Below are 27,218 nucleotides of genomic sequence, written 5' to 3'. Positions count from 1 at the left end.
ACTGGCACTCGTGTATAACGATATAAACCCTTTGGAGTTACTATTGTAGTAATGTCCCTTGAGTTATCGTCTAGTTTAATCTGATTGTACGCACGCCGTAAGTCAATGCGTGAATACAGCATCTTCCCCGACAACCCTGTCAGACATTCCTCCAAGTTTGGAGCAGGAAAAGGATCATTAACTATTAAAGAATTAGCCTTAACGTAATTTCCGACAATTCTAAATGTATTATTTTTGTTCTTAACAAGGACGCAACTGCTAGCGTAGTTGGAATGGTCTACTTCCTCTAATATACCCTGTTCAACCAACTCTCGAATCTGTTCATCAAAAATCTTTTCGTTTCCTTTAGGGATTGGAAATGGATTTTGTTTAAATGGTTTGTCTTCTAATAAATAAATATGACCGGTGAAGTCTTTGATGCATCCAACTCGTTCAGTGATAACATCTGCATAATCTTTATTAATCGAATCTATGAATGAATTAACATCCTGATTGCGATACTTCCAGTTTTCTTCATCTGATTTTTCCCCCTGTGTGTTCAATGGGTTTTTCACCTGTGGAGATCGTTTACATTTGGTTTCCCCCTGGTGAGAATCTTTATTGATATGCTTTTTATTTCCATTGACAAGTTTATGGAAGTTTTCTGCCTGTTCAATATCCACATCTGATGCTTCAGATGAACTGTGATGATGTCCAGTCCGTACCTTCGAAGCAGAAGGAATTTCAATATTGGATTCATTAACCTTGGATTCCTGACTCTCGTCCCTTTTCACCAGATCTGTACTCTTCTTCTTCTTAATCCTCCTCTTTCTTGACTTCTTTGAAGGAATCTTCTTTTTCAAACAACCCGAAGATTGATCCATTTCTTCACTTCTTCCATCAACTTCATTGTTCTTCTTCATGGCTTTTTGATCTTCCTTTTCATCTTGCTGAGTTTGAACTAAATCTCTACCATTAACATCAGTCGAGATCATAGCCATGTCGACACATGTTGTTCTACCAGGTGTTTCCTCTGTATGGGTGGTTGGAAATCTTCCTAGTTCCAATTCTTCACCATTCACGCTAGGAGATCTCGATGCATCACTAACTGTATTTGCTGGAGTTCCCTTGGTGTTGGAAGCCCTCAACAGATCGCACTCAATCCAATTCTTCATCTCAATTAATTGTGATGAATTAGGAACTTCAATGGTAAGTAATTGATCTTCTAAGTTATTCAGTTCAAGTTCACATTGAATTCCCCTATCACAATATCCCGAAGAATTGTAATCCGCTCTAATAAAAATCGAAGAAACACTCGGTGAACTCTGATTTATTACTTTCTTTCCCGCTGGTATTCTTATAATTCGTCGCTGGTCTTAAGGATCTACAGATCTGAATCCACTTTTAAACACGTTCTTCTGAAATGTTAAACGGACTCTCTTTCTTCCTCCGTTCAAAACTAAAATATGGTTGTCATAGTCCAAAACAGCAGATGTAAATCTAAGGAAAGGCATTCCTAACAAACACTCACATGGTAGCTGTTCCACAACTCGAAAATTCACCACTTGGAAATATCCGGATAAGTTAACGTTCAACGTAATCTCTTCTCCCGTGGAGAAATGTAAACCCGAAGGGGCATTCACCGTTTTTTCTTCCACAGTACGTATATGTTGTTCGGCACCACTGCGACGAACTAACGATCTAGTAACAATATTAAAACTAGAACCTCCGTCTACACAGACACTAGTTAATATATTATTAATCTTGCCAATAACGAAAGTCGCTACTAATCCGTCCAACTCCGAAGGAATTTTCTGGTTTACTGTCTTCCCCATAACTTCTGAACGATCTCTATTGTTATTACATCTCGAGAATCCTGAAGGTATCGAAACCTCGGAATTTTCATTCATTCGATTCGATTTTACATTATTATTTGAAAAATTCTTATATTTCTGATTATGGTCACTGACTTTCAACTTATTATTAGAAAGAACCATTTGATTTTTACATTTGAATCCCATTGCTCTATTATACTCAATTTGTTCTCGAGTACTCATTATAAATCTTTCGGCTATGTCTAGTAGTTCTAAACGGCTATTAGGAAAATAATTTCCTAGCATCCTATTCCTTTGGTTTGGGTTCATTCCCATTAATATTATTCTAACTAATTCACATTCTTCCATGTTTAATCCTAGTACATTCATTGATATAGTTACTGATTTCACAAATTCATTCATGAGTTCTGATAATTTCTGCTTTCTATAAATTCTGTCACTCACTAATGAATGAACATTTGTTGGAGTAATAAATCTAGATAGTAAGTTATTCTTAAACACATTCCAATCTAAATGATCATTCAATACCGAAGTAACTATTCTTAGAACAATCCCATTACATTTCGGAATTAAAACTGATAGTATCATGTTAAATGAATAGCTGCTCTCCATTACAATTTCTCCAATTTTGAACAATAATTCAAAGATTTGCAAGCTATCATTACCATTCACGTTTTTAATATTCAAAAATCTATTCTCCAAATAACTTAAAGACCTAGAATGGGTATACTTCAACATTAATTTATGTTCATAATTAGCTTCTAAATGATGATCATCTAAATTTACATAAGATTGCACTCCCCTATCAATATTTCTACCCTCTAGATTTCTATTACTTGGAACAAAATTAGAATTGCCAGCATGCATATTATTTACTCCCACTCTAGGAGTCGAACTGAGAATATTGGAAACTCTACTATAGTAATTACCCAAGTCTAGGTATCTAGTTCGAAATCTATTTTCATTGGAAGAATTTAAATTAGGAGGAGAAGACCCCATCTCTCTTCTTATAGGCGGTTCATTAAATGTAACCCTATGTTCTGGTCTAGACATATTCAAGCTAGGAGGATTAGCTATCCTACTAAAACCGTAAGTCCCCGCTGAACTATTTACTGAAAAATTCAAATTATTCCTATCTGGAGTAGGAAAAAACCTAACACCTGAATTATTAAGCATCGGCGGCGTTAAACTCATACTCAAAGAGCCGAAATTAGAATTTAAACTCGGATGACCAGTTGCATCAATAGTAACAAATTCGGAGTCTGGCATGTCTATGCTTACGTAATCACGTTCGCTTTGAATGTTCTCCATATTACAAAAATAAACAAAGCAAACAGCACAATATATAAACAATACTTATAAATAGTCATATACAGATACTAAATTACTAATACCACTAGGAACATAAACTAAAAATTGATACGAAACCTTGGAAGAGATCTGATATTATTCATAAACTACAATAGTGTTCGACCAATTAATGATCCTCAAGTTCAAACAACACAAACGGAGTGGCGATATATTTTTATCAATATTAGGAAAATTAATCCTCAAAACGTTAGAATTTATATTCATAAACAATTTAGAATTCAATTTCATTCAATTTATATAGGTTAGATACTATTATCAACTCTAAGTAGAATGATAATTTTGGAGAAAAATAAGAAATTTAACATTTAACCTCACAAAATCGAAAGTTATTCTCAATAATCATCCAATGATTTATCGACATTCATAAATTTTACAAAAATGCAAAAGAAATTATTTTGGTGGAATTAGAATGTAGGAGGAAAAGACTATCTCTCTTTAATAGGGCAAATTCTTTTCAGAATTCAATTCCAAATAAATATTCTTAACTACCATTCCATTTATCAAAGTTCTTGCAAAATTACAATTTTTTGTAGAATGGGAATGTTGGAGGAAAGTATCAACTAATTATTTAAAAATGTGAAAACCTACTAACAAATTCAATTTAAAGCAGTTAATACTCCAATACATTTACAATATTATCTTTAAATTCAATATTAAATTCAAGTAGAATGAGAACGTTGGAGGAATCTGAAAATTCAACTAAGTTTTTACCAAGAGTACTAATGGCAAAGATAAATTACCAAAATATAATTTAGGATATTCTACTTCAATAATATTCCTATTCTTTTTACTTTGTAACTCTTAGTGGAATGAAAATGTATAAGATATCCTAAGTATAACACAAACATAAACTTACTCTCTTAACGATCTAGAGATGGTTATCTTAAAATGAAGATCTTGTTCCCTGAAGAAATTGTAACGCCCCCTTCCACCTAGCCTCGCCTAATCGAATCCACATTGAGAGTTTTAAAAAAAAAATTAAACAAACTGTCAATATGGTCTCAGATCACAAAGCCTGGCAGAGAGGGCTTGGGAGAGGAGAGTCGAGCAGTATCGCGTAATCAACTTAACTAGTATTAGCTGGAATTGCAGATCCAATATTTCTATTTTGGAAAAGGAAACATATCAAACATAAACTTAATGAACATGTACAACAGTGTTTCAATTTTAAAGATAACAACTTTATTGCCAATGGAAGGTGGTGTATATGCACTAAATCGTTTGAATAGCGCATATACACTCGGATGAAAAGTGCAATATACAACTATCCTAACAATAATTATCTATCGATTAAATTTGATTAAATCTCAGAAATTTCAATTTTAACTTTACTAGCTGATTCTAATCTTCTTTAAATTCAATTTCAATTATATTTCAAATAGTATCTACAATCAATAATTACTATTCTCATCAAAACTTGACTTTAACAGTTACGAATCTCCTGTCGACTTTTACGAACATCAACTACTCATTGATAAATTCTTTCAAACATGAAAAATATTTCTAAATATAATTCTGACAATAGTTTCAGATCTTAATTAGTTAATTCATCCAAATAATAGCAGTCAAATTTACTTCTGAATCAAAATCTCTACTTTCAAACTTATGACAACTTTCGAGAAAAAATATCTAAAACACGCTCTCCTTTTAACATATGGCTAAACAGCTGAAAAAGAAAATACTTAATTTAAACGAAATATCGGATCCGCAGGTGGTTTAAATCTTATTTCAACGATTAAGGTCAAAGTAGAAAGAATAATCGCCACAATTTCTGGGAGGAAAATAACTACTATTGGAAAGCAAAGGTCCACGAGTTTTAAACCCTTTGGAAACAAACTACGGACGACCTCACTATCCACACTTTTAACGAACACAATTTCTATAGGTAAAAATAATAGTATTAACTCACCAAGTATCGGAAAAACTCAATGGTTTACCTACTGTCTTCTTTCCTCTCATTTGGTATTTGGCCTCTTTGACTAACTGTCGACTAGTCACGTACGCAATTCTTTGCTCTGTGCCAGAAATTATGCTATCACGTTGTTACAGAGATTAATGACAGGCACAAAACGCACTGTAACTTCACTCACTAACTACGACTGATAGAGGGAAATGAGGGTTCACTTTTGCATGCACACTTTCCCTCTCTGACTCTGTAACTTCACAGACACAAAAACAGCCTATTTCTTTGCCAACTTTTTCCTGTAACACTGTGAACTTATTCCACAAATCGTGATACTTTACTTCACTTAACTCGCAAAGAATATATAATAGCAAAAGCTTTTCCGGCACGGAACTTAGATTTGCCCACGTATATGCACTCAAGAACATGTCCTACTTAACACACAAGCAAGCCAAGAACACGCAACCACCAAACAACTCCATCCTCTCTGGGGTAACTCAGGGAACAAGATAACGGGTCCTTGAGTCACCGAGCCAGGTAGAATCGGAGGAACAAGCCACACCCACCGAACAAACACGCGCAAACACCTTTTTTTCCCTCAAGTTGTCATAGCATAGCATTACTAAGTCGATTCCTCCTAACATTATTTCTTTCAAACATTTTTACATACTTTTTCTTTCTCCTCTTTTTCTAAAAAGAAGACTTTTTACAAAGTGAATAAAGTCGTTTTAAATACTGACTATTATTAACATTATTAGTTTAAATATAAAATATATCGCTCCATATACAATTTTCCTTCATGTAACCATCCATTCTTCTTCTTCCCAGATCCAGAAGGATGGTATGTTACACACCGCGCCCCCAAAAATAGCTCGAATTCGTTGTGTTTCAGTAGAGATGTTCTCAGATAGAAATTCAATCGAGTAAATGTTTTCTCTGAATCAGATTATGTGGCCTCGAAACGTCAAGCGTCGTTTTGTGGCCAGATATCTCCAAATGGTTTAATTCTCTTTGGTGACGGATATTTAGGTCATTAGCGATGTCATGGCTGCTTACATGCCTATTTTCCTCAATTTTTGGCAGAATATCATCCACTTTTGCCGTGATTGGTCGTCCATTGCGAGGAACCTCTTGAACATCGGAATTTCTAGAAAGAAAGCGACTGAACCATATTTTGGCTGTTGATTTAAAAAATAAAAAATAAAGCACCTTGCCCATAAATAGCAAAAATTTCATCACGAATCTTTGCAGCATTTGCGTCTTTAGCTAAATAAAATTAAAAAGTGTAGTGCAATTCTTTTTAAAAGCTTACTGATCTTTACAGGGCAATACCTTACAATCAGTGTTTCTTCCAGACCGGATTTTGGGGGAACATTGCCCCCCGGAGCTCTAAGAGTGCCCCCCGGAGCTCTGAGAGCGCCCCACCGGAGGAGACCGAAATAATACGTCTTGTATATAATAATAAATAGGATAGTACCAGCAGTGCCCCCTCGGAATGCTAAGTGTGCCTCCCCGGAATTTTTTTCCGAAAGAAACTCTGATTAGAAGAATTTCGACGTTTCTTGCCGTTCTACTAGCATCAACTGTCAGCTGTCAAATGACGTTAAGTCTTACTCCTTATGACTCATATAAAGTGAGATTTGGCACACTAACACTCTCGTGAAAAAAAGGCTCAATACTTTTTAGACAACCTAATATGTCAATACCTTTAGACAACCTATATGTAATATATAATATGCATTTATTATATTAATATAAACACTTCAAGAATGAAAATGTGAAGACTTTTGGTTTCAGTGTTTGAAGTTTTATCTTTAAACAGTTTTACTGAATAATCTAGAACAGTGGTTCTCAACCTTTCTTGGCTAACGACACCTTTAATGAATGTCTAGGAATCGCGATACACTTGTTTGATATTCTTACTATAAATAATAATAATAATAATAATAATAATAATAATAATAATAATAATAATAATAATAATAATAATAATAATAATAATAATAATATATGTTATAATAGTGAAACCAATTACTTTTTTATAATGACTCTACATAGTACTGATAATTATTGCTACTGCTGGAGGTGTTGACTGGCACAGTCTGTCTCGATTTTAACTAATTATTATTAAATTCTTCATAATTTTCAAATTCTAAAATTTCGTGTCACACCTTATTGGACTTCGTGATACAGCAGTGTGTCGCGACATATCGGTTGATCGGTTGAGAACCACTGATCTAGCACAGTGTTTCATAACTTTTTAGAATGGGAATCACTTTTGTTAAGCCAGAATGTTCTACGGATTACAGTAGTCTTGCTCCTTTCGGCAGCAAATTTATTTACATTTTTTTAAATGTTTTTAGCGCAATGTTCAGTATTCTTACATTTTTAAAATGTGTCTATTAAATAAATATTGGTATTAATAAAAGAAAATGCGCATTAGGCTTTTTTTAATGATTATGAGCTATCAAAATATTTTGCAATAATACTCGGCATCATAAGTCATTATAACTTTTATGGGGGACATGGGGGCTCAGTGGTAGAGCGCTTATTTATAGTGCGTGAGTGTCCTGGTTCGATCCCCAGCCATATAAGTTTGTGGTGGACAACATCGTGCCCGTGGGTTTTCTCGGAGCACTCCCGTTTCCTCCCACTTTCTCAGTCCACCAATTCTTCCATCATCAGTCACTTGCTTTAATCATCGTCTCCCTTAGTCAAACAGGCATAATTGTTGGACGTTAAACTCGAAGATTTCATTTCATTTTTATAACTTATATGCTCCTGTTGAACCTGTTATTCGTGTAATCTCTATATAGCTGAAATGAAATGAAATGAAATTCTAGCTTAACGTCCCAAGATTATGACCTTTAGATTAAAGAAGACGGATAATTAAGAAAAGTGCATGATGGCAAAATTAAATTTTCTTGTGCTCGCCGACCAGCAATCGAATTTGGAACCACGTGCTCCAAAGGCATACACGATAGCCACTATTCCAGCGAGAAGGGTCAATCTGTATTCTTATTTGAGATTCTTAACTATAGTGTGTTATACACTATTCACTTGATTTTTTCTGCCTTTTTTATAAGTAATGTTAAATCTAAGAGAATAACAAAGATAGACCTCGAGGACCTCTTGTCGTTCACGGATCACAGTTTGCGAAACTTTTATATTAGTATTTATATCATGATAATATTACTGTTATTGTAACTTTTAATAATATTTTACTCTAGTCGCACTTATTTTCAAAAATCTGTTAATCAATGCACTGTTCATTTTACATCATTTAAAACATTAAATGGTGTTCTAATGGTAATATTTTACAGTGAAAAGATTAACATGAGAAGGTTTATGGTACAGCCTGTAATTACTGTTTATCTCAATAAATAGAAATAAAAAAATACACAGTATATAATACCTTCAAGGTTTATTTAAAATGTAGAAATAACATCGAATTTTTGAAATTATTCCAGAGCATGAAGCGAGTGTAGAAAACTTTCATTATTGCAACCAGCTTTCGTTTGTCTCTGTTTCACTGTAACTATTCGACCTATTCGACTTTTAATCCTTCATAAACACATGACTTTGCTAAGCAAAAGCAGTCACTTACCAAGGACTACATAAAAAAAATAGAAACTTAACTTTTAACTATTTTGTATTAGGTCTATCTCTCATCGCGGATAGTGAAAATCGGGGGGAAAATCCGAAAAAAAAAAGACTAAAAATGAGGTACAAACACGGAAAGCTTAAAAACTGTTTTATTGTACAAAAACATAACAACACTTTTAAAATATGTATAGTACATCAAATCATTTCCCAATTCCCATTTTTCATACCTTACAACAATCGGCTTCCTCTTATCAGAATAGAGTTGCCCTTCAGAACGTGCATTATTGTTAGAAACATTGATTTTTACAATGCAATTTATTTTTATGTTTTAGAACATACAGTACTTATTTGCATGCGGAGTGCAAGTCCACAGCGATTACTTATGGAATATAATTGAACTCGACTGCAGCTACGTTAATTTTTTTTCGCGACACTAGCGGTTAATAAGAACCGGGAATCAGCAGTACAGTCAAAACTAATTTTAAATACTCATGTCTTTACTATAATAATAATAATTTATTTATTTATTTTTAGTGCCATGAACAGCCAGATAGCAAAAATACAGCACTTAGTCATAGAACTAAGGGTTATAACACACATCTTATATTCCTTTTAATATTAACAATACATTTGTTTCGACGACAGGAGGTCATTGTCTATCTTATAATATATACATAATTTTATGACTTGTATCATGTCTGGATAAACATAATACTTCATTATTCATTAAAATAGTTAGTCAATTTTCTTAAAATTGTCCTTTAAAAAAGGATACCGTCAAACATACAAATATACTATAAAAATATACATACCTATTAAAATCTATACGTCTGTTCAATAAATACAATTATCCCGATAATATATTAAAAGAACTTGTCAGTTTTCTTAAGATTATAGATTTTTTATTCATGGGAACCACTTCCGATGCTTTTCTAAGATTATATGTTGGTACCCTTATACCTATATTATGTAGGCAGTATTCACTACTATATCTATTATCTAAAATTTTCTGACTAAAGTTTTTCTCTATAATTTTTCTTCTTACATGTAATTCTTGCAACCCCCAGTATTTGTTCCAGTAATTATAACTACGAGAGTAGTAATCTTTTTTCTTATTTCTACACAATAGCCTAATGAAACATTTTTGAACCGATTCAATTTTGCTACATAATGTTGTGGATATATTATTCCATATAATTGCACCAAATTCTAATCTGGGTCTTACAAGTCCCTTAAATAGATGGACATATGTGTTTGCATTTTTAAACTCAGGCCACTGTCTAAATACAAACCCAATAGTCTTTCGTGTTCTATGTACTATGTCATTAATATGATAATTGAATTTCATATTTATGTCTTAATAATAATAATAATAATAATAATAATAATAATAATAATAATAATAATAATAATAATAATAATAATAATAATAATTTATTATTATTATTATGAGCGGATTGGGAGTAAAACGCGATAACCCACATTCCAGTCGAAATTGAGTAATAAGAAGATCCGCGTTCTGCATGACATTCTGGTGGTGGCGAATGGTGCAAGTAGTTCATTCGGTTGACGGAAGTTGGCAGAAATGCATGGGCTAATTCATGCAACCCTTCAAGTAAAGCCTGATAAGCCACGTCAAGATGGCGAGAAGTGTTGTGTTGCAAGCTGCATCCAGTGATGTTTCAGAGGACATGGAACCACATTCTTCGATTATGGACTTCAGTCACGTTGTTCCGAATTATATACCCGATGAAAGTAGTTCATCTAGAGAATGTTGAGAGCCAGATAAGTGATTATGAATATTGTAAGGAATAAATATGAGCTGAATGCTTGTGTCTGTTGATTGTCAGCTTTTACGTGCACACCATATTGGTACGAACTGAAAGTTGTACTGGGTCGTTGATAGAGGAGTGGCATTGATGAAACAAATGTTTTGAACAAAGAAAAAGCTAATATACACGACTATGTACAGATGATATTTGTGAGATATATATATATATATACGGTATTTCTCCAGAAACGACTTTTTGTGTTGTCGTGTTTACCACGCCCGATCCACGCAAGCAAATTTCAGGACGTGCAAGACTGTCTGCAATGGGCAACGGTGCCGATTTCTCTGTAACTTTGGGGGGAGGGGCATTCAAATCCAGACGGCATATATAAGGCCTTTAAAGCAAATTGCATTCAAATTATGCCAAATATTGTATATTAATAAATAAAATGCAGGGAGCCCGAGCCCTCCAGCGTCCCCAGAATCGGAACCCTTGGCAATGGGTGCCTCCCTTCTAAGCTGAATTATATAAACAACTTGAAGCTGACAAGAGCAATGAATATGATGCCTTTCTCGATGATTCTGTTTAAATCTTAATTTCAGGTATTGTTGTGCAGTGTATATCCATTCACGTGAAACATGATAGCCAACATTTTGAATGATGATACTTCTAAAAGAAACAGTTTTTCAACAATAATGTGTTCAGAATTAGGTCGGTAGCGTGTGGATTCTGAAGAGGAAATACCAAAAATTAATAACTTTGTATTTGTTTGGAATATTTTCATTGTGTTTCAATACAGATTATCACAAAATTTCGTTTCCGTTTTTCTAGATTTCAACCCTTTGTGGGTTATCACCTTTTACTGCCGAACCGCTCTTATATTCAGCTAATTTTTTTAAGAAAATGTGAAGTGCCTTGTGGGTTATGCAACCAACACAACCGAAGTGCTATGTGTGTTGCTGAGTTCGTTTAAATAGTTTTTTTTTTTTTTCAAATGGCGGAAGAAAAGAGATTTTTATCAATGTCGCCGGCAAACTGCTCCGCTCCTATTCGATTAAATGAAATTAAAGTTATAGTTTTACGTCCTACGATTAGTCCCTCCAGGTTAAAGAAGACGGCGTATTATTATGAAAGAATAACTCGAGACTAATCGTGGCATTATTGCTTATGTAAATTCTAAATCAACGGCCTGTACTAAGAGGGTCAGGAACTATGAATAACAACGGATTTTGATATAAAAATGAAATAAAATGAAATCTTTGAAAAAATGAAATGAAATCTTTGAGTTTTACGTCCCACGGTTATTCTGGTTAGGATAAAGGAGACGGTGATGATGAATAATGAATGAAATGGTGGAATGAAGAAAGTGGGAGGAAACGGGAGAACCCCGAGAAAACCCACGCACACGGTGTTTGTCCACCACAAAGCTCACTTGGCGGGGGCTGGGATCGAACCCGGCACCCCAAGCACCAGACGTGAACGCTCTACCACTGAGCCATCGCGGCCTCTTTCATATAAAAAAGTGTGTCTTTAATTGTATAGGTGAAGTCAACAAATATAGAACTCCGTTCTATTCGGTTTTTCTTTATTTTATTCCGCCTGCATTTCCGCCATATTAGACCAGATAACGGAAGCAATGAAGACCTGGCGAGAATTTTAATACACCTCAAGGGGTGAAAAGTAGTACTACATAGATACTGGAGTCATACTGAGGATAAAAGTCATAGTCCTGGGGAGAACTTCGTAACTTCGGGGAACATTCCCCCAAAACCCACTTCCTGAAATCATCACTGTTCAGGAGTATACTCTATTTTAAGATTATTTAATATGGAATGCCTTATTGTAGCCTAATGATCTGTATTAGAATATAGAAAGTATTCCATAGCAACCATATTTTTTTTTATAATCTGTATATCTTTTAGAAAATGGTCTGAAACAATATAGGTGACGATCTATAGTAGTAATAGTTTTCTTTTTTTATTGAATAGGACTACAGAAGATAATTGATAAAGCAGTTGGCACTGAGGATCTATATGAAATAGAAGTCAACATCGAAAAATCGAAAGACATGAGAATACTCCGTGGGAACGGGCCCTTACATGTCAGAGTAGAACAAAGAGAACTTGAACTATTCGATAATTACAAGTATTTAGGAAGTATTTTGACGAGAGAAGCTACTGTACGAAAGAGATCAGGTCAAGAATTGCTATAGCGAAAGAAGCATTCAACAAGAAAAGATCACCCTTAACTAGCAAGCTTAATATTACACTAAAGAAAAAGTTGGTCAAGTGTATGATTCAGAGACTTGGACACTACGGAAGTTAAAGAAAAATATTTAGAGAGCTTCGAAACGTCGTGTTGGAAGAAAATGAAGATAAAATGGAGACAGAGAGAGAGAGAGTAACGAACGAAGATGTTTAGAAGCGAATAGGGGAATAGAGGACACTTTTAGGCAGGGTCCTTCGTAGGAAAGTCAATTAGATTGGACACATTTTGCTAAGAAGTTGTCTTCTTCATACCGCTATAGAAAGAAAGATGGAAGGAAAGCGAAGAATAGGAAGAAGAAGAACACAACTAATCGATAATTTGAAGAATATAAGGACATATTGGAAGTTAAAAGAGAAAGCGAAAAATCGAGAAATGTGAAAGAAATATTTCCAGACCCAAACCTTATTTTTTAAAAAATCATTATTCCCAGGACCTGCCAATAGGCTGAATACTTAATAATAATAATAATAATAATAATAATAATAATAATAATAATAATAATAATAATAATAATAATAATAATAATAATAATAATAATACAAATTGAGCAAGTACTTATTTTTGACCTAGTTAGCTCAATGATACAGCCTTAACCTCTGGTGCGAGAGATCTCTATTTGTATCCAGTACAAGTAAGTTTGTGGTGGACAACACTCTATTCGCAAGTCTTTTTTTTTTAGATTCTACCGTTTCCTCCCATATTCTCATTACACCAATTTTTTCATAATAATACATCGTCCTCTTCAGCCTACAGAACATTCATTATTCGAGTCGAAGCAGAGGAGTTTACCGGCGATATGGACAGAAGTCTCTTTACTCCCGCCAGCAGAAAAGACCCTTTCTATCCGAACTCAGCAACACACATAGCACTTGTGTTGTGTGGGTTGTATAACATGAAAGGCGCTTATAAATTTCTTATCAAAAAATTAATTTAAACGAGAATAGTGAACACAATAACATTAAAAATTAATACAAATACGTAAATATTCTCAGGAAGGAATATCAGTTTATATGTATTAAACGTGGTTCAGGATGAAAATAGTACAAAAAACATTGTGAGAGAACGGAGGAAGGAAAATGTTTGATACAAAGTAAAGTTATTTTTGATTCTGTAAACATGCACGTGGAATGAAAGTGGGCAATAAGTGGCTCCTGCAGAATTTTTGATTGAAGAACTATCTTTCCGAGAAATTGAATTTAAAGAGCTAAAAAAAACACAAAACCTTCAGAAGATCATTTTATCACAGTGGATAACTCAAAACAGGCGGTATCTTCTATAAATTAACCTGCTTAGTATGGCAGAAAGAGAAATAAACGTACGATTACTTACACCTTGATCAAAAAAAAAAAAAAAAAAAAAAAAAGCCCCAAGGGTACAAAATGTTGTTTTAAAAATTGTAGGAAAATATGCGAAGAAATGTTGATATTCTCTGAAAAAATTCAGGAAAAAAACTGTCTCACGATATTTTTTATAGTTTTATTTTAACTTTACTTCTACTTGTACTGTAAAAGTTACGGTATACATGTGTATATTCTCGTACTTCTCTACCTGTGAATTTCAGAATTAAATACCTGAAGAACTTACAGTGCTTTTATGATTTTAATAAATTATTAACGTAATACAGTTATAAGAAGTTCAGAAAATATTTTGCTAAGGGTTCAGAGTTTTTAGCTACGATTTTAACGATTCTATAACGCTCTTTACTATAGATCTTCAACACTTGCAACTTGCACTCACTCCTCTATCTTTTTTATTTAAAAAAAAAAAACTTTTTTTAACTTTTATATAGGTTTGGATCGATGCTGCATCTCAAATTTTCTTTTCTCTTGGCCCTGGGTTTGGAACTTTGGTTGCCCTCGCCAGCTACAATAAATTTACGAACAACTGTTACAGGTGAGGAAAATGATTAATCTTTCTGCATAGTTCAAGTACTAGCCTAGTCATGCAATTTTAAGATAAAACCTTCTGCTAATTACTGTGCATTTCAATTTATTATATTTTATGGTATTCCCTTATACGTATTTGCCTTAATATATATTCAAGAAATAGGATTATTTTTATATAAAATAAAGGACAGATTCTGACCAAGCATACACTAATTAATAAATAATCTCGTTAGAATTTCGGCAAAGTATCATTGCCTTCATCAGACACATTCTGATTTTTTTGTAACGGATATAATAGAGATTCTACTATTCTATTCAGCCTGGATTTGTGTGACTGTCCGTCCGTCGATGTATCTATCGTCCTGTCTGTTTCACGGAAACTTTTGTAAAATGTATCTGTGTATTTATTTATTTAGTTTTAATTTGACATGCGTCTTCCTGTGATCTTAGGAAACAATATAGTGGCTAAGGATTGAAATCTGTCAAGCAAAAGGGGGTAAAATGGGCAAATTAGCAGTGAAATGTAAAGTTTCGACACCGAAAGCGCAAGGTTATTGAATAGAAAGGTGCATCTATATAGGCAGAAAAGGAGTGAAGCGATTTTCTGAAGATAGTGACGCAATGTATGAAGTATTAAATATTTCATGGTTTTCAGTAAAAGTGTATGTTTATCCTGGTAACAATGAGTAATATGCCTAGTACGAATGATTTCATGTAGAAAATATATAGCGAAGGCACGTTACTATGTCTTTCGGAGCTAAGAAGTTTGATGAGGTAGACGATATGGAACGTATGTATAATTTCTCCTTCATATTCTACAAGATATTTGGTCGTTAGCGTAAACGAATTAATTTATGTATAATTTCTCCTTCATATTCTACAAGATATTTGGTCGTTAGCGTAAACGAATTAATTAAGTTTTGTTTCCCTCGAAGATTTTTCTTCTAGGGAATATTTATATATACTGTATGACTATCGAATTCATGTTGTAAAGAGTCGGAAAGAAGAAAAAATTATAACAGCGCAAGGCCTTGTTCGTCCTGCAGCTTGCTGGTTAACCTCAATTAGCTTGATGAATGTACTATGTTGGTAAATCCACAAGAACTGTCTTTAGTGTTTGGTTATACGTTATGGACTGGAGCATTTTAATTTAGTATTGTATGCTCTGCAATGTATTGATAAATAATTGTGTCAACTGTGTTGTTAACTTCGGTTACATTTCTAGGCAAAGGTGCAAGCTGCCAGTCATTGGTAATAGTATTCCTACTTAACATTATTAAAAAATAGTGTTATTTGAAGTCGTGCAGTAGGTTTATGATTAGGATATGTTTGACATTGTAGGTTAGTTTTGCACAAAGAGTATGAACTTTACACAAGAGAAATTTTAGAGTATGAATTTTACACAAGAGTAATTTTAGAGTATGAATTTTACACAAGAGTAATTTTAGAGTATGAATTTTACACAAGAGTAATTTTAGCGTAATTTTACACTAGAATGTGACAAGACATACTCGCTGACGTAGGGTGAGAAATATATGCTTGTCACTTCGTGCATCGGAATGATAATGGTAGATGTGTTCGAGATGGTTTAGGCATTTTATAAATACACACACGAGAGGAGAATAATTCATCACTCGTTTCTTGGGAACTTGTTAGCTCACAGTCCACGAAAGTGCATTGGCATCTGAGAATTTAATGTTATTTAAATATTAAACCTTTAGTAACTTTGTCGTCTATAATATCAGAGTTATATTTTATAACTACAGATAAATGCATTTGGTTTGCCCGGCCCAAGCTTCTGTTTGATAGATCTGTTGTCCTGACTGAAGACTTCGGTAAATTTAACAGAGCATCTTCAATAATGTGTTGCGAACAATTTGCCTGTGTTTGCACCATGGATGCCCGAAGGAGGGTGCGCCCCCCTGGCACACGAAAATATATAAAGTATATTTCCAGCACTAGGACCCAGAATGGCACTATTTTCTTAATGCAAATAAAAAATACGAAACATAATATAGCAACCAGGGAGATGTCTCCTAGTAAATTTTCTCCGGGTACCTATCGTTTGCACCTGTGCTTTTGATGTATTAGGACTTACTATTTTTAGAAATTCTGAAAAATCGCAAGATGAAAATATTGGGACCACAATGCATTTACTTTATATACATTCACCACCATCATAAGTTATGGTATATCATAGTCAGTACAATTAACTTTACTCGTCATCTCGTATTATCAACATAGTATCGTATTTCCTTTTCTTTTAGATCCGTTTAAATCGTACATATTACGATTTTTCTTCTTACTAACTATGATATAAAATATGATCAGGATACTTCAGGAAACGTAGAAGGACACACTCAAGATCGTGATACTCGTGTTTTTGTGTCATAGTTAGTGAGAAGACATGATAACATTTACGGTTTAAAACTATTTGGTAAAAGAGAAAAAATCATATTGTTCAACTCAAATGATGAATAGATCCGAATATGAAGTGTTATCAATTTAATTGTTAGCATGCTGATGTTTTGGTAGTAGCGAATTTGTAACAAACGAAAGCAATGTGGCACTAACATTCGCATTCGCTGGAAGTTTCCTTTGAGATTTTTGCAGGTGCTGGGGCGGCATCGTGTGATTTTCCTCTGGATATGATAATATTTAAAGCCAACTTGAGTGCCATCTAATCCTTTTAGGAAATATTAATAACTTTATTTTTTTAAAAAAACTTTAATTAACGTATTATATATATTTAAAAAATACTTGATATGAAATAGATTTTCGTGCTCTATGGTAGATTTCAAATCTAGGACCTATTTCTCAAAACTTCTGTTCTGTTAGCTCAAAAGCTATAAACGACGAGTATAAATTCCACAAACTCTCGCAATTTCTGTTTCTCAAATATTTTACAATGTCTTTATTTTGCAATATTTTGTGTCTTTTCACTGCTCGGGTGGTCAAATCCTTCAGTCAGGTGCTAAATAAGCAGAAAGCCAAGAACTATGAAATTCTGTTGTATGGACTATTTTCTGTAATCTTACATTTATTTCATGTCAAATAATTCAAAAATTGGGAAGAAATTTAGTATTTTGATCATAATAAGAAACTCTTTTTGTTTGTTCGGAGTGTTTGCTTGTAATTTGGCTGCCCGTAGCGTGGAACAAGGGGAACATTTATCCCCTGGATTTTCGAAGAATGTTCAGCTCTTGGAAGTATATACTAAGACATGCTAATTTGCTTACTTACATACTGTAGAACTTAATACACAGCGTGTCTCTAAAGTACGTCTCACTTTAAAATACTTGTTTAAAAATACTGCACATATCATGTCAATCAATTTTTCTTTAATTTGATACAAAAATCTTTACTATTTTGTGGTGGACTAAATGCATATATGGATTTCAATGTGGGCGCCGTGTGTGATTCGACAAACATCTATTCGGAAATCTTGCTCCTGCCAGGCTTTGGTAAGCATATCTAGTGTGACCAGTGTTGCTGCATCTTTCTCATCTATTTTTTCAAATCAAATCAAATCAGAACATTGGTATCTTTCAAATTTAAACACGCAAAATGACTTCTCACCAACAAACGCCATTGTTATAGCTTTGATGACCAGCGCCTCTACTGGCCAAATTGGAAATTACACAAACCTGAAATGACATGAAAAACCGTAAGGATCAGTTTATCATATGCAACTAATATCATGAAATACAATGTAATAGTTTTCTCGTATAAAGTCTTCAAAGTGGGACTTACTTTAGAGACACGCTGTATTTATATTTAAAACTATACGACGTATTTTAGTTTATTTACTTTAGTTGATAAGAATATGTGCATAAATCACTGTTCTTCCATGATTATTATGTACAAGCGTGCATCAAAGTATGTGTGTGTGTGTTGGTCATTTGCTCCCTGTAAACTGTATTTCGCCTTCTCCTTGGAGAAAATCTGTGAAGTCCCTGCTGAAAACATAAAACAAGTCATGTGTTCTTCTAATACTAGTTCAGGGATTTGAATATTTTATTCTTGTAGGTTGCAAAACAAGCACTGGTATAATTAGTCTATTATCATAAGTGTACAAATAAGCATTACTAGTCTAGTAGCTTTGATTCACTCGATTTGATTTTAGCGTCTCTTTCAGCGGCGAGGCTATATAATATGTTTACCTACAGCTTAACGTAGGATCTGAACCACATGTGTCCCCGCCAGGAATCGAACGCGGGTCTCCCATGCCAAAGGCGCGTACACTAACCGCTTAGCCATGAGGGAGCTCTCTAGTAGCTTTGAGAAATATATCTCTGATATTAGGCAATTACTTTTGTAATTCCATAGCAATTCACAAGAAAATGTGTAAGAATTATTGTTAGTTGGTTTCTTGTTTCCATTTGTAGAGCTACTCTGTTTAAAAAGAGAAAGAAAGGAAGGAAGAAAGAAAATTGAAAGATAGTATAAACCTTTTTAAAAGGGACATTCCACATGGAAACAAAAGACAAGAGCACTTTTCTTTAGCTTTTTTTTCTGTTTCGTTCTTCCATTCGTTTCGAAGAAGCACGGGCTATTTGATAGTGGTGCCATCTCTCGATGTTTGCAAGAGCCTGACCGTTTTGTCTCCTCTCGACATAACCTCGCACTTGGCTGAGCGAAGTGAATGAATGTTTGCTCGAGCGGCGAAGCAGAAATTCTTGTATCACGTGACTCAAGATTAGAATCCTCGTCTTTTCCCACAATCCTCTCTCTTTCTCTCAATGCCTGCCGGAAGAAAATGGAGGAGAACAGCTCATCTCTCAGCTAACCTATTTCAAAACAAATGAACCATGAACGAGACAACAACAAGAGCAACAAAATACATTGTTGTGTGTTTCTTAGTATGTGTGTGTGCGTGCGTATGTTTGAAAATCGTTAAGATGAAGATGTTTCTACTTACGTCAAGAAGAATGCTTTTCTTAAAATACATTTCTTTCAATCCAGTCTAAAATATATCTAACAACATCGTTTCATAAAATACGAAAACAAATGAAAACAAAATGCTTATCAAAAGCGCTTATCAGTGCCACCTACAATTTGTCACTTCAGAAGTCAAAGAGCGTAATTTATAGTAAGCGCAAAATACTATATACTCAGTAAAGTAGCCAATATTTTTCGAAACCTGTTAATTCTTACGAATTAGTGGAGATGCAAAACAGCCGGCTTTTTAGGGATGGAGATTTTTCCTATTTAAAAATTAGCTTTCCGAAATTAGGAATGTTTGTTTTTTCACTTTTTATGGCTTTCTTATTAAAGTAGCACTTCTTTCCCTGTATTTAATTCTGCAATTAAAAGAGTCCGTTTAAACATCTAGTATTTGTGATACCTAGAATCTATGTTCTCTTCGAGCCTGGCTGTCTTGATTGCTTCTGAAACTAGCGTTACAGTTTTTACCTGCAAGTGTGAGTTATGCAGCCCACATATCCCAAGTGTCGCTCTGGTTGCCTAAATATTTCATCAAGTACCTGGAAGTTATACATCTTACAAGGCAGGGTACCTCGGTGTAACACGCTGATTTTGATAAGATTGCACAGACATACAGATCATCAAAAAAGAAGCGACACGTATTTTTTTATATCGGCCAACAAGCGTATTGAAAGGGTCAAATGGGGGCATAAAAATGGGGTCAAAATGAGATTTTATGCAATATAGCGAGAACGAGAAGAGATATCGGGAAAGGTTAAATGTACGAAATACTACCCATAGTTGACGCAAGCCATTGAGGTAGAACTTACCCATGTGAAGAAAGCAGAACATCCGGAAATGGACCAATAACATGTACAACATATTCATAATGTGCTACAGAAATGAGTGAAGAGAGTGGCAAGGAGCAGGAAGAAAGAAAACACGAAAATGTAAAATACGTGTTTTTGCTTTGGGTGCATACGTTATCCATATGCGAAAGAGACGCAAATTTATCTCACTGCACGAAGATTCATCTCTACAAGCATGAAGGATGCAAACGCCGTTCGTATAGGCAGCCAGTGAGACAATACTGCACAGTGGGTTGCATATATTGTGCAATGGGAGCAACAGTGAGATACATATTGGAAACGGGAATGTTTGTAGCTAGTAACACACACACACACACACAAAATGCATTGCACAGTAGAATGTAATAGCAGGTGGTCCACATGTAAGATAAAGAGCAACAGCAATATCAGTTCTACGCATGAGTATCTACATTATATCATGAAAATACGCGTACATATGTACGTACAACATAAAAGTCAACAGAGGTGTATGCTGAAAAGAAGACGCTCACTCCTGATAAGTAGCACTAAAATGATATTTCAAGAAGAAATCGTCCAAACAAAAACAGTATTTGCACCACGAACACTTCATGATGGATGGGTTCTGGCACTCTGCTTCTTCGCAGACCAATGACGTCAACTGATGAAAACAAAACTCCACTGGATTTGGAAAATAATCTGGTCGTGATGAAAGATATCCAGAACAAAACCATGCGTATTGGAATAGATGTATGTACCGTGGAGATGAAAGTTGATTATGCACAAGGGATTGAAGTTTCAGTATATTGTCTCTGCTGTATAGATTGATGTTGAGTTGCTGAAGGCGTACCGCATCAGATACTTTGCGTACGAAGTTCTTCCAAATTCTGAAACCATACACATCCAGAGGTTGTATTAACCCAGTTGTGTGTGTAGGTATCGTCATAATGTTGCACTGCTTGTCCTGTGGCATTATTGTTGCAAAGTCGGATCGATCATAACCCGTCCACGAGTCGACTAACAGTACCGTTTGCTCATTGACTTGTGGAAGGAACACTGATTGGAACCACGTCTTAACGATCTGTTTTGTCACTTTCCCAGATGATGATGCACAAATATATAAGTTTTGTGGGCGGAACATTGTTTGCTGAATCCGTGGCCCAAACGTACCATGAAGTTCTTTCAAGACTATGAGCATGGGCGACAGCAATCTTCCACTGGCAGATATAACAGGCTGTATTGTGTAGCTATGTGTGATGGCAGGTAGAGATTGCATTGTTGCTGTAATATGCTTCTCGCCTCGCAAAGCCAGAGAGCGTCCAGAGTGAAATTCTAAAGCAAAGCCACTCTGATCTGTGTTATATACGTTATCCTCGCCATGAGCAGTAATGAGTGATTGTACATTTTGGACGAAGGTTTTAGCGCTTTCGTGCACTTGTGTGGCCTTCGCTGTAATGCTATGTGTTACAAATTTGTAACTTTGCGTTAGACGATACCGTGACGTGTTTTAAAGCGCCATAACCATTTCTTCGCAGCTTTGAAATTAGCAACGGCTGTTGTTTGGTTTGCTTCTAACGCCCAACGTTGCAAGTCTGTGTCATGGACAATTAAATGCCGCTGTTTTGCTGTCGCAAATTTTTCATACACAGTTCGGTCTATCACGCTTAACTTTTCACGTTTGGTTCCACCTTCTGTGATCTGTTTCTCCCATCTATATAGATCTGTTCTGCATTTGACACGCTTGAAGTGTTTCTGTACAGATTTCCAGGACATCTTTCTCTTCTTCCCTCGTTTCCAAAACGATACTGCCTTCCGCTTGTATCCCATGTCCACAATATCTCTGCTCTTGACTCCAGTTGTATGTACGTTGGAGGTCGTTGGGCCATCCCACTCATCCATCTCATCTTCACTTGCCATACTTGGGATGTCTGATCTATTGCTGCATAATAGGTCTTCTTCAATCTCAACATACATGTGCCCATTCGTCTTGAAACTTTCTAGGATGTTAAAAATATAGTCCTTGAGCTCCATTTCCGTTACCGTTCGTGGTGTCCGGACATATTGTGTTGCCTGATATGCCTCCACTAGCATATCCACCACATTCAGGGGATTCACATAGACCATCTTGCGACCACAAACGTCACAAGCCCACTTACACCTCACCTGAATTTTGTTACACACGCACAAATACGCACAAGCACACACCACCAGTTACACAACAATCAAATACCACTCCAGCTGCCACACTGTCCAATGTTCACCACTAGGTCTCACAAGCAGTTAAACGTCGCCTTGCTTGTCTTGTTGAGAATAGTACCTGTGAAAAACACAAATGCAAATACACTTTGCTGGCTCTACACCTCGCGTTTGGCAACTTTGTATACTCAAACCAGCTCGTATTGCATACGCCGCGTCCAATACTCTCACTGTTAAAACTGATTTTGTGTACAACGTCAACTTGCTCTTTCTTTCCTTACAGTACCTGCACCTGTCATAATGTGCTACGTCATCTGACCTCGTATTCCTTCATCTATTAGTCGTTTCTACCACTCAACTTGAGGTTTTGATCTTATATGCAACCCGCTGTGCAGTACTGTCTTGCTGGCTGCCTATACGAACGGCGTTTGCATCCTTCTTGCGTGTAGAGATGAATCTTCGTGCAGTGAGATAAATTTGCGTCTCTTTCGCATATGGATAACGTATGCACCCAAAGCAAAAACACGTATTTTACATTTTCGTGTTTTCTTTCTTCCTGCTCCTTGCCACCCTCTTCACTCATTTCTGTAGCACATTATGAATATGTTGTACATGTTATTGGTCCATTTCCGGATGTTCTGCTTTCTTCACATGGGTAAGTTCTACCTCAATGGCTTGCGTCAACTATGGGTAGTATTTCGTACATTTAACCTTTCCCGATATCTCTTCTCGTTCTCGCTATATTGCATAAAATCTCATTTTGACCCCATTTTTATGCCCCCATTTGACCCTTTCAATACGCTTGTTGGCCGATATAAAAAAAATACGTGTCGCTTCTTTTTTGATGATCTGTATGTCTGTGCAATCTTATCAAAATCGGCGTGTTACACCGAGGTACCCTGCCTTGTTAGTATGTGTTTTACTGCTTGTCTAAATTGAATCTAGACGGAAGGAAAATGTAACGTATCATAAATCGAGAAAGAGACGAAACCATTTTCGTTTTAATATAAAATCCTGCATAGCATACTTCTAGGATTTAGGATTTTGGAATTCGATTTCTGGGTTTTCGCAATCTATGGCCATGTTAGCCCACCACGTATGAGGGATGACATCCCTTGATAATCACACTATCCGAGAAAAGGGAAGAAAGGAAGCGGCCTGGGACCTATATATTAGTCACCATCCTGGCATTTGCCTTGTGTGAAAGAGAGAAACCCAAGAAAACATCAGTCATGATGGCTAGGCTGCAAAAGCTTTTACACCTTTTCGACCGAGAATCCTCACTGGGAGTCGAACTCGGAATCGCTAGCACACCATACATCTAGTTCGGAAGACATTTTATCCTGAGCTTCAGAAAGTTCTGTTTAGAAAATTACAGTCATAAACGGCTATTGTGGGTGTGCTGCTAGCTTAACATAATTATTTACAGAGTGCCTTCTATTTTTTCTGTTGGGAAGCGCGGTGGCTCAGTGGTGGAGCGTTCACCTCCGGTGCTTGGGGTCCCTGGTTCGACCCCAGCTCGCGCCGTGTGGACTTTGTGGTAGACAAACATCGTGCTCGTGGGTTTTCTCAGGGTTCTTCCGTTTCCTCCCACTTTCTTCATTGAACCATTTCACTCATCTCTCATCATCACCGTCTCCTTTAGCCTAACCGACATAACCGTAGGACGTAAAACTTAAAGATTTCATTTCATTTTTTTACTGTTATATCATGAGAGGGTTTTTTGAAATAAGAAACGACACCGTGGCTCAGTGGTAGAACGCTTATCTCTGGTGTGCGGGGTCCCTGGTTAGATCTCCGGCCAAGTTAAGTTTGTGGTGGACACCATTGTGTCCTGGATTTTCTCAGGGCACTTCCGTTTCCTTCCACTTTCTCATTGAATCAATTCTTCCATAATGATTCACTTAGTTCAATCATCATCTCCTTTAGCTTAAACTGCATAATCGTGAGTCGTTAAATTATAGCATTTAGTTTGATTTATTTATTTTTAATATAAGACATAGATAGCGCTTTAAACTTTCTCCCTTTTGAATTTTAGGAGCCTCAATAAATGTTATATACAGTTACAATGAAATTTTAACCCTCTTGCATACGAAGCCACTGAGTTGTGCCGCTGCTTGTAAAGCATGGTTATAAATTGGAGCTTTCATATGAAGAAACTGCACTTGCTTCCATTAAAACAATTGCTGACACTGTCTACGCTAAGTCAATTAGCTTATTCTTACATTTTAAACGATAATTTTGTTCCAGGTAATAACCTACTACAATTTCAGAACAGTTATTGCTAACACTAGCCAACTTTTTTCTAAAACATATTTTCCATTGAACCTTTATCTAATAGGTTTATAAAATATATTGTAAGGAGAAAATCCACTACGTTCATTGATTTGAATTCCTCCTTTCCTATCGAATGTCCAATTTTCTTTGATTCTTACTTTTTTCCAGCATTTTGTCTTCAGAATACAGTAATGAAATATTTTTATTTTTCGCGTTATAATGGGTAAACATAAGTGATGTTATCTCTTCGCTGGAATGGAAATGTTAAGGAAAAAAGAAACAAATTCCCTAGCAAGAAAGCCTATTAGCTATATTATAAACTAGCAGAATGCCCGTTCTTCGCACGGGGAGAATACGTTTCATTTTTGACAAAAAGGGCACGAAAAGTGTCACCAATCAACTTAGGGACCCCAAAAACTATTAATTTGACACTTATATTGGTCATTTTCAATTATTTTTATGTCACCATCCTCCCTTAGGAGTACTAATGAAAACTGAATTTGGATTTAAACGGAATCGGAAGTGTCACTGTTCATCTCAGAGACCCCGAAAACTATGGATTTGACACTAATATCGGTCATTTTCGATCATTTTTAAATATCTCTCCCTCCTCTCATTTGCACTGTCCAATTGAAATGATAAAAATGATCCCTGTCCCGAACCTCATCTACATTGAAAATGTGATAGAGATCGGTCGGGTGGTTCAAGAGTTAACTCACAAACATAGTCACTTTCATATTTATTTATATAGATATAATAGTGCCTACTTATAATAAAGACATGCTTTCAAAAATCAATGGAGGACGATTTTTTCACAATAAGGAAGCTTACCATTTTATTGTAATTATTTTTGCCCCAATGTGAAATGGATTTTCAGCCGTGTGTGAAACTTGATTACTAAATAACACAATAATATAAATATGTAATATTTTAATTGACATTTTATTTGTAACACACGTTATTTCATTATTAGGGACGCCCTTTTAACGAGCAGTATCAACTCCCTGACCAGCTTCTTAGCAGGATTTGTAATATTTTCTGTCCTCGGTTACATGGCCAAAGCAAAGAACGTCAGTGTCTCTGATGTAGGAGTCGATGGTAAGAATTTTTTTATTTAATTTTGTTCCTTTTGATCTATACTGTATTCATGCTTAGATTAGATACCAATATTAACAAAAGAAGCAAGCAATGAACAAGGATGTTATAAATAGAGGATCTGCCCATATGTATCTTCACGCTATTAAATCGATGAAGCCAAAAAAACAACCGAGCATCGGCTCGTCTGATTGGCTACTCTCGTTTCTGCCATCGTCTGATTGGCTACTTTCGTTTCCGCCATGATTGTTGGCTCAAAACATTGCGATCCAATTGGGCGGAGTGGGCAGAGTAGGGGTGGTGAAACTCTGACGTATGGCTTCAAGATTTTGTTGTAAGGGCAGATCCTCTATTTTATAATATCCTTGGCAATTAAGGACTTTTTATTGGCTCTGAGGAGATTGAATTCAAATATTTCACCTGGAATTTCTGATTGTTGAGGGGAACTGTTTTAAAGAAATATATCATTGATTTTCAAGGACGGGTATTGGCTATTAGCAAAGGTTAATCGCCTCCTCCATCCCCCGTGTTTATTTCAAGACAGATTGTACCATTGTCATGACGGAATTGACTAGAAGAAGGATGTGATGCATATTTCATTGAACAAATCTAAGCACAGATTATAGAGGTTCATAACATTTAATATAGACGAAATGCAAAAAGAATGGTATGAATCAGATGCAGCTCAGAAATCTGAAAGATCCGCCTCTAAGGCAGTAACGTGTGATATGTCTGTTAGTAAGTTAATCTTGTACAAAGTCTAACGACACTAAAGCTGAATTAATTGATTCTGTGAAGGCTAAATTGTAGCATTTTTCCTATGCACATTTCAGTTATTTCACCATAGTTAAACACTGCCAATAATACGAATTTGCTGTTAAACGCTTAACTGCGAATATCATAGTGCAACAATGTGCAGCGCTGCCGCCCTCAGACCAGTGTTCGAGGGTTTCCTAAGAAAATTTCCCTAGACTGACAAAATTTTCTCTTTTTTTAATCAAATTTTCCCTAGCTTGTTGAGTGTATAATTCTTATGACAGAAGTCATGTGATAAGATTAATTAGCTTTATTACAGAAAGTGCCAACCACGTTTATTTTATTCATTTACTCTTTTTTTTTTTACTTTTTCCTTCATTTTTTACAAAAAAAAATACACACTAAAACACCGAGTCAATAATGGGAGTAAATTTGCTACTTTGAACACAGATATACACAAAATATTGCTATTGTATTAATTTCTTTCTGAAGAACAAAAAATAAATAAATAAAATAAGTAT

The 27,218-nt window shown here is 35.3% G+C and overlaps 1 protein-coding gene across 1 annotated transcript in view; it reads left to right on the top strand.

Moving 5' to 3' along the window:
- The window catches only part of SerT (Serotonin transporter), a 159,830-nt gene that overhangs the window by 106,057 nt on the left and 26,555 nt on the right, over positions 1 to 27,218 (top strand). The window contains exons 5-6 of the mRNA XM_081771026.1: positions 14,524 to 14,627; positions 25,820 to 25,944. Of these exons, the coding sequence (XP_081627152.1) occupies positions 14,524 to 14,627; positions 25,820 to 25,944 (229 nt within the window). The remainder of the gene's footprint in view (positions 1 to 14,523; positions 14,628 to 25,819; positions 25,945 to 27,218) is intronic.

This window comes from Thermobia domestica, chromosome 9, assembly GCF_964235325.1.
Source record: "Thermobia domestica chromosome 9, izTheDome1.hap1.1, whole genome shotgun sequence".
NCBI classification, from domain to species: Eukaryota; Metazoa; Arthropoda; class Insecta; order Zygentoma; family Lepismatidae; genus Thermobia; species Thermobia domestica.
Note: the sequence above shows the minus strand (reverse complement) of the source record. Positions and strands in the feature narration are given on the sequence as shown.